At 36.2% G+C, this 9,525-nt stretch overlaps 1 protein-coding gene across 3 annotated transcripts; it reads right to left on the bottom strand.

Moving 5' to 3' along the window:
* Positions 1–245: 245 nt before the first annotated feature.
* On the bottom strand, positions 246–9,139 carry LOC135630855 (uncharacterized). Of its 3 annotated transcripts, none has more exons than XM_065138103.1 (8): positions 8,972–9,139; positions 8,506–8,829; positions 5,533–5,730; positions 5,143–5,415; positions 4,727–4,829; positions 3,420–3,538; positions 1,664–1,840; positions 246–1,339 (listed from the first exon to the last, which is right to left on the bottom strand). In XM_065138103.1, the coding sequence occupies exons 2-8, from the start codon at positions 8,806–8,808 to the stop codon at positions 527–529; spliced, it is 1,986 nt and encodes a 661-aa protein (XP_064994175.1). In that variant the 5' UTR covers positions 8,809–8,829; positions 8,972–9,139; the 3' UTR covers positions 246–526. The 3 variants fall into 3 exon arrangements, with proteins under 3 accessions (XP_064994175.1, XP_064994174.1, XP_064994176.1); XM_065138102.1 differs by having other exon boundaries at positions 8,506–8,811; XM_065138104.1 differs by lacking the exon at positions 8,972–9,139 and having other exon boundaries at positions 8,510–8,643.
* Between the last annotated feature and the right edge of the window lie 386 nt (positions 9,140–9,525).

Below are 9,525 nucleotides of genomic sequence, written 5' to 3'. Positions count from 1 at the left end.
CCATTGATAGTTTCGTGCCGAGGTCCTACATAAGAAGGCTCTTCAATCGTTGTATCATCATACGGTGGAAGCTGATCACAAAAAGACTAGGCTCTTTTCTCTCTTTTTCTCTTCTTTTCGTTTGTTTGGCAATGATCAAGATTTTGGGTACTGTGACAGTAGCCTCACAAAAAATTATTAATCCAATGAACTATAAGCTGAGACACAGAGAAAATTAAGCTGAATCCAATACAAACACCTGCAGGTTTAGAAATGCAACTGATCAGATAGAATCGACACTGTTTACAATGTTTAACAAATAATGTTGGAGGAAATAAAAAAGAAAAGGTTAATATCTTTGTCAGATTTCCATGTATGTTGTCAGTATTTGTTAGAAGGGAAGATACAGATCACACCAGATTGATCTGTATTCTGGTAAGGTGATACAGATTGATGGAGGACATCAAGCTACCTAAACTAAGAAGAATACTGTACATTCCAGCACCTGTATCATTTCCTATTCAGCAGTCTTAAGGTACCTCATCAGCTATAACATCATGGCTTCATCACCATGTCCATCCTCTTTCTCGAGTATACTGATGAGTCGCTCAATATTTCTTCTGTAAATTGGCATGAAATGATCATTGATCATGGACTGTGAGAGCCTCAACTTACCATAAAGTGACCTTGGGGTCAAGAAGATCCCAGTCTTGTACTCTGGCTCTGGGTTCTCACCATCATGATGGATACCAGAATCTTCTTCGTTTGTCGTCTCCTCTGGAGGGAAGATCACAATGTGCATGATTTTCCCAGGGGGGTAGAACCTCCGCACTTCCTTTGTTTCAGTAAGAATGCCTTCTGATGTGCCCTCAACCTCTTCATGTGCAGCGGCAGCAGCATTCTCCTCTTCCCTTATTTCATTATCAATATCAACTTCTTCGTTCTGCCTTGCCTTGTTCAACTCATTCTCCAGTTGCTGCCACAAATCATACTCGGTCATGCTGTCCTCATTCCTACATTGACCAGTTGCATCCTCATCATCACTGATATCACCAGTGTTCACCGGGCCATCAGCATGAGAAATTGCACTGGAATGCGAGCAATCTAGGTCTGAAGTCCATCCTACACCTTGAGTTGTAATCTCTGTGGTCTCTACAGTGGTAGTTTCAGTCAATGTTGCAATAGTCTCGCCATTTTCTTTTGTTATCATAGATGACTCTTCAATGTTCTCTTCTCGTCTTGTAATCGGAAAAGATGCCTTGTTGCGGTAACGGGGCCCAATACATGACCATGACGATATACGAAGAGGTGGTCGACTCAATGCAGCTTGAGCCACACTTTTTGCTCTGGTCATGACAACCTATTAAGAAAAACATTAATCAAACAGCAAGAGAAAAGAAAAGAAGAGACATATTCATATTCTGTATCTTTTTTAGGTCTCATATATCTAGTTAGTTTCATATTTGATTATCGTATGTTAGTTTAATGTTTGATTATTCATAGGTATATATGTAAATCCAAACAGCAATGTAACTCTTCAGTAATTTAGTTTCCCTTTGCAATCATACATGTGAAAAACTTCAATATGTGTAATGATTTGTTTCACCAGTAGACCAATTCCTGGAGAATATCTTGTATCAGGAAAAATCAGACTACAGAACTAAAAGAGATGAATGAACTACACCTGTGTCCCATTGGATACAGGGCGTAGGATTGCACCAGCACCAGCTACTCTTGCTCTTGCACTAGCAATTGATGGAAGTCTAGACCCTAGAGCAGATGCTGAACGATAAACTGTGCTCAATATCCTTGTCTGTTCAATTTGATTTCGTAAATCATTAAGCCATGCTGATGCTGTCACCTGTGTAAAAGAACATAAGAAGAGCATAATTAGTCATTTGTTGTGGAAAGATGCTTCTCAAATCAAAAGCTTCAAGGCAGCATGTACATGCTTCACAGTATCTTAATTGCTACTACATCACAAAGCACACACCTCTAAACACTAGATCTAAAATGTATAAGTATATATAGAGATTTTGACATTGAAAACGTCACCATTTCTTTTTTCTAATCAAGCTAATCATTTATGGTAAAGTGGTGGGTTCCTTTTCTTTGATAACTCTCTCCCATTCATGACCAAAGCCCAGTTTCCTAGTCAAAATATCCATATTAGAGTCAAACCATCCAAATTTAAGTCATTAGTTTTAATTAGTGTTGTACTTATCTCTGCAATGCCACATGACTGTTGGCAAAATAATATGTAACAGCACACAAAAAAGAGGAATGCATGATGCAAATGAAAATTATATATTAGTGCTCTCCAAACCAACTGATGGATATCCACAGAGGAGAAAAGATGACAGCAGTAGCAATAAACTTTCATGGGAACCAAACTGAAGGCTCAAAAAAACATGTTTTGGATACTCATACATCACTTTGTGCATTCCTGGTATTGCTACTACTATGTATTTTAGTAGCAAGGATAATTTCAAGATAAAATAAAATAAGCACCAAAAACTAGATTGCTGGCACTAAAAAAGAGAAGTAATTTCACTTGCCTAGGTATCTGAGATAGGTCATTCTAATACTAATTTGGTTATGTCACCTCCAATTATTAACATGATAGACGACAAAAACTTTCAATCAGTTTGCAGCAAGTTGGAATAGCAGGAAAAATCAGCCTTACACCATGATCTAACTGAGAGGTTCCAGTACTGTTACTGGTGCTAAAATGAGCTTACATGTTAAGTGATCAACAAATATTTATGAAGTGTTGATGTGTATGCAAAGCATGGTTTTAAATAACAATCGGACTAGTGTGATCCAATCACTATCTAGTGGTTCCACCAAGGGCTGGCAATGGACCATATAGCTTGGTACCGGTCAGTATTTTAACTTTTCTATTATTGTTTTTCAATAATACCCAATGGTACCTCAGCGGTCTAAAAGTTATCAAAACCGGTCGGACCTATGTTTAATACCATGTGGCAAAGCATGTTTAAATTGAACTGCTAACTTTCATTTGTAGTAGCACAAATTCAAGTGGCATGATCAATCATTCTGCTGTGAAATTTTAGTGTAGACTTTACAGCCAAAATTAATCTAAACACAATCAGATTATGCTGTCTTTGAGACCATGGCAACAAAAGAGAAAAAAATATATCACTTAGTATAAACAGATTAAGGATGCCTTTCTCAACCAAATCAAAGAGTTTTCTAAATGCATATGAGAAACAAAATATAAAAAATTGGGAACTGCAGAACAAGCACTCAATTAAGCACATAACATGCCATAGAGGAAAAGACAGGCTTTCATTCTTTTTCCAGAAAATTTCAAACTTCATTTCTTTTGCACTGCTCTGCCATGGGACATAACATGAAACTTGACCTACCCGATCAAATAAAGTAGATTGTACATATGCAAGTCATAAGTGTCTAACCTCAGAACGTAGGTCATCTACTGATGCTGCTGAAAAGGAAGGAACCAAATCAGCTCCATTAATAATCGAAGTAATGAAGTGCCTGCCTGATTCTGCTAACTCCCATGTCATACAAGCAGCTGCATTGCAATAGATTTTATTTTATCACTAATGCAGAACAAAATACTATAAACAGTAAATTACAGCTGCACCAATTCAGCACAGCACATTTCTCTGTACATGTATAGATGATAGTGTAACACCAAAAACCCTGGGTATGAATACAAACACCGCCACTGACTAAAAAACTAGTCTAAGAAGTCCATGAGATCATCAAACAAAAAGGTTCAGAAGGATTATGCCAAGAAAAAGATGGACATTGTTTTTTTTATTAAACTAATCAGATTTTGGCTGATAAAACAAAGTCTATTTTCCAAACTATTTTAAGATATACATGTTTTGTATCATAACAAGTCAAATCACACTATAACTTAACAAACTCTAAATGTAAGAAATACTTGCTGGATAACAACTGCTGTCACCACATGTGAAATTTATTTGTAAGTTGTAATGAGGATTAATGCAACAAAGAATATGTTGTCACAGCATGAAGTTAATATCTTAATCTGTTTTTACTTGTAAATTGTAATCCAATATACACTCAATTAATCTGCGGTAGATACTTAGAAGACTGATGAGACAGGACAATTATCAGAAAGAGTTGTTATCAAGTGGACTGCCACAAATAATTAGAAATTCAAAAACACTGGACTAACAATCAGCAAGAATATTTAACAACTCCAACATTACTAGATTCCACATCTCAGCAGACAACAGATTTTGCATAAAATAATCCAGACATCCAACTTACAGCTCACTAAATTTATGGAGTATGGAACTGATTGGTAATGTCTTCTTAAAGTATATGATTCATGTTTGAACTTTTTCTGGTTCCTATAATTTCTATACAATTCTCTATTTTAATTTCCATCCCAAATACAATACTTGATTATAAAGTTTGACATAACTTCCTTAAGCAAGTTATTTTGTATTTAGAATAAGCGAAGGTATACGTACAGAAACATATGCATAATAGTGCCATGGATTCAATTCTGACAAACTTAACCAAATACTGAAGCACTTGAATAACCTATAAAGTTTGCAAGAAAAGACAGACATCACTGCGTCATGAACTCATAGAGTTAGTGTTGTTGCTAATTATCCATTAAATGCCAAGTGAAAAGAAAAACAAAACAGCTAAGCCAATGTGGCTAATATAATAAATAATTCAAAATGTTAATTGGACAAATTTCTCAGAAGGCACAGACCTGGGGCAAATGTAACACAAATAGCAGTGGCAAACTCCTGTTGCTCCCTTAAAATATAGGTTAAGAGTGCTGCTGTACCTCCACCCAGAGAGTGTCCCACTATCTGAGGTCATCAGGGTAGGATATCAAAAAAGCTTTTTCAAAATAACAAGTATGTTCAATAACAATAACCAATTTAAATATTCTGTTAAGTCTCATTTGATTTCCTTTACTTCCAGTGGAACCATTCAGATGTTGAAGATGACAGTGATTTAGTGTAATCAAGATCACACACAGGAATGAGAGCCAATAGCCATACGGTAAGAAAACGAAAATTAAGTGCCACATACACTTAAAAGAATTTCCCAATCCAGATGATTGAACCCAAGGACCATAAACAATTGCACTCCAATTTAAAATGTTAACATACCACACACCTTTAGTTTGTAATCTGGATATTCATGCAGTGCTTCCAAAAGACAAGGGGTGGCAAGCTTAGCAATTGACCGAGCAGCTGCAACCATTCCACAGTGTGCATATCCTAAAATTAAATCGCTGATGCCGCCTTCATATAATAAAGTGTGGTGGAATGGAACAACTGCACCAGTTGCAGCTGTTAATGTGTCTCTGATGCTGTGTGTCCCCCTAATCAATAGCAGAATGCTTTTTGTGCTTTTATCTGTTAAAATTGTAAATGCTGGCTTCAAGATCTGCAAAAACAAAAATTGAAAGGTTGCTTCACAAACTACAAGTGCAACATCCCCATAAAAGCTCACACAAAAGTGAGTAGAGATAACTTTCAAATGTCCAACAGGATTATAACTCACGCCTGCTTTAGGTTTTTGAAGTAGGACATCATCTTGGGAATAACCAGTCGCCTCCAAAAATAATGGGAATGGTTTTTTTGAAAAATGCCAGCAAAGATTCAATAAATTCAAAAGATACTTTAGCTCAGCAACAATTTCAGCCCCTTTAAGCGGTACACTTTCTTCACCAGCATATATACTAGCTACATGTAAGTTCCCCTGTAAGGTGAAAGTGATCATAAATGACTTTGCAACGCCAGATCTTAGACCTACATTTGAGACATAAATGATGTACAACAAAGAAAAATAGCATATATTATATGCTGATGATATTAAAAGAAGTTGTATAAAATATAAACTTTTATCATGGACAATTAGCAAAGTATCACAGTCATACCAAACACCATATTATGTTCATTTACCAAAAGCAATAAGCTGGTTTCCACAAGCTAACGAGACTGTCTATAAGGAAACAAGAAACAAATTTAAATAGCTGAAATAATTTACAAGTTTAAACAAATTTTTTGATGACCAGTATAAAATAATCAATAATACAATTAAGTGGATTTTAAGGTAGTGTAAATTTTTGGACATACATAAATATCATTAAAATCAATTAACAAATGATAATTGTGTCTCTCTATAAAAGTCGCCTTTATAGAGAACCCAAAATCCCTTCCCCAAACCATGGACCATATCAAGTGCATGGTTTTGGAACCATGTGAGGGTCAGTAAACTGGTTCATGGTTCTTTTACTTTCCTAATAGTAGCTATCTCGATTATAGACCAACCTAACAATACTGTTCAACATTATATAGTTTACAAAACCAATACATTTGTGCTCCAAATCCATTTACAACAAGCTCAAAACCACAGAAGTCAACATCAAATTCAAAGATTTCATATCATTTACCAACAAATTTCACACAATTAAGAAATAAAACTAAAGACAACCAAGACCCACATATCTTGTGTGATTTAGTAGGCAGCGTAACTGGTTCAACATCTACCGTGGCCCAAGGTTTGTGTCACTGGTTCATGGTAGTTTTGATGTCCAAATTACGGTGGCACATGATCCAGATTGTTGACATCGGAATTCAATGTGATTATTATTCATTTTAATAGTTACTAAATTGTTACATTTCTTGCTGCTATGGACCAAGGTGTTGAAGTAGGTTGTGGAACAAGCATCCACATGACATCTCTTCGTGCTCTCATGTGCTAAAGTGGCCTGGATATTGGTCAAAATGTTGAACAAGAAGGGTACAGTCCTACATGACGGACATTGGTCAGCATGCAGAATAAGAAGTGCAAGTTACCTGAAAGGAAAAGTAACATTTGAAGGTGCCGGTGAGTGGACAAGAACAGAGTCAGAGGCCTAAGTTAACCTGTGAAGAGAAGAGGAGGTTATAGAAAACGAGGAACAAAGAAGGACTTGGGACTCTCGGCTAGTGCTTGATACTTCATCTTTGGACAAAAGTCTCACTATTCGGCGACTCATGCTAGATATCACAAACCACGTGAAAGTGACATGGCACCCACACTAGGCCACCCATAACAATGATCATATTCTCATATCCATTCTAAGAAAAGATCAAAACTAAAAAACATCTACTAAAAGCATCATTAAGTACACAGTCTTATCATTTAATATTTTTATTTTGTATTCAACAAGGAACCATTAATAGAAAAAACCAGATATTGTTGATTGACAGTTAAAAGAACTGAAGTTTGACATTTGGGTTAGAACAACTAAGAACAAATGGCTTCTCTCAAAGCAAAGGAATCCTAATTGCTTACAATTCTCAATTTATTAGAGTTCAAAATATAATATTTCTCTCTCCTATTCACCGAATAACATAGAAAGATTTTTCCTTCTAACCTTGTTTCTTCCTTAACACCATGTAACCCTTTGCTATTATCTCTGATTTAAGTTATGATACTGTCCTAGATGCATAGAATAAAAAATCAACAAGGAAATTTCATTAAGACACCACATGTAATGAATCTTTAAGAAACTAATTTTTTTCAATATTCGTAATCTTGATTGATATAGCTCTACACAAACTTAGCAGATAATTTTTCTATGCCATGAGTTTACTTTTGGTGTGATCTATTTAACCATAACTATATATCAGAACTTTATCCTACCTATAGAAGATCAAACGTATAGTCCTCTAATATCATTCAGGTCTAAAACTTGATTATCTAATTATGCCTAAAGGTAGTCAAAACTTCCATCCTACATATTCGATTTGCAAATGGAACAATGTTTTTGTCATACTCCATAAAGGTATCATAAATTACTTAATTTAATTGTTGCAACCTTCACATTCCAGCATTTGGCATGCAATTCATGAGCTTTGTGGCAATAGCATGTCCTTGCTTCAACAATAGCTAAAACTATACAATAATAATAAAACTATAATGTCCCAACTATTTGGGTCGACTACATGAATCTTTGACTAGCATTGAGCTCTATAAAACATTATATTCTTAGTTAAAATAAAAATATTTAAATCTTTTAATTATAATTTAAAAAAAAAATCATTTTATGTCTTTTTCTATCTTTTCTCACACCACAAATATTGACCATTTTACATCTAATTATAACATCTATAAGTCTCCTTAGCACATATCTATACCATCTTAAATAATTCTCCATCTATTAAAGCTGTATCTAATTATTCACAAATGAAAATATTTCTATTTTCATCTTTACCAGTAACTTTACACATCCATCTCAACATTTACATATCAGCGTCACAAACAACAATAATCTACATTTTTGCTCTATACCACAATCGTTGCCTGGGTCGTGAAGGAATCTGTATATGAGCCCTACTGAAAAACTGTGTGACTAAACAAGAGCCCACCAGTGTACATAATGGCCTTAGTAACAAGAACCTCATGCTGCCATGGTAGTGATCTAGAAATTCAGACGAAATAACATTCAGAAAGAATAAGAAAAAAAAAAGCTTGACAATGTTATACCTGCCTCTTCAATAAAAAGTTGATGCCAAAGGCCAGATCCCCAATAGGCCATTTCCCCAATGTCTCGGAGTAGGTGAATCGTAAGGTCTCCGACAAGGTCGATATTGTCTCTAACCATGTTGCAGGGGCCTGCGCAGGCCTCTGCGAGACTCGATTCCTCCCAGAAAGAATAGGTTTGGATGCATCCTGATCGTGTTCGCCTTGACCATTCTCTTGAAATCGACCGGCGTGTAGTTTCCACTTCAGTGTGTAATACAGAAGCGCAGCGGCGCCAGCAGCAGTCGCCATGGTTGCCGTCGCCATTTTCTTGCAGATCCAAAGCCACTAATTCAGTAACAAAAGAATAAAACAGCGTGATCAAAGAAAGGGAAACGTTCACGAAAACTCTAATCTTCACATAAAACGAAAAACAACGAACCTCCAACCATCAAGACGTCACGGAAACCCTAAGAGAACAGAAGGGTACCTGAGATCGGGTTCTTGCCAATCCAATTCCCTGATGTCAGAACATCTAGCAGAGAGAAAAAGACGCAGATAGATGTAGAGGAAGAAACCGAAGGATGCTTCGCGGGGAGGGGATCCCTTGGCTCAAAACGCGATTGCCTTGGATCGCTCTCTGATCGCGTTCGGAGTATCGTCGATGAAATACCACCCCCGACCCCTTTATGTAGCGCCTCTCTGGGGAATCGTCCAGAGCCGGTTGGGTCGAACCTTTGGACTCGAACTCGGTGGTCAAATCTAATGGTTTGACCGCACGCACAATATTTTCGATCTAAGTTGGAGATGGACAACAATTGATACAGCAAAGGAGGGAGTCTGATTGAAGAAGGGGTCCGATGGAAATCAGACACGAAAATTGTTCTTTGTTTTATATTTGAGTCTATCTGATTCTGTTGAATCAAAATTCGATACACTTTAAATGAATTATAAATAGATTTGCTTTCAATTTTACTGAGTAAGTACTTACTACATTGGACAAGAATTATGGTGGATAAAAATAAAACGTTCAGGCTTAGATTA

The sequence above is a fragment of the Musa acuminata genome, chromosome BXJ3-2 (genome assembly GCF_036884655.1).
Source record: "Musa acuminata AAA Group cultivar baxijiao chromosome BXJ3-2, Cavendish_Baxijiao_AAA, whole genome shotgun sequence".
NCBI lineage: Eukaryota > Viridiplantae > Streptophyta > Magnoliopsida > Zingiberales > Musaceae > Musa > Musa acuminata.
This window is presented reverse-complemented; position numbering and strand designations above follow the sequence as displayed.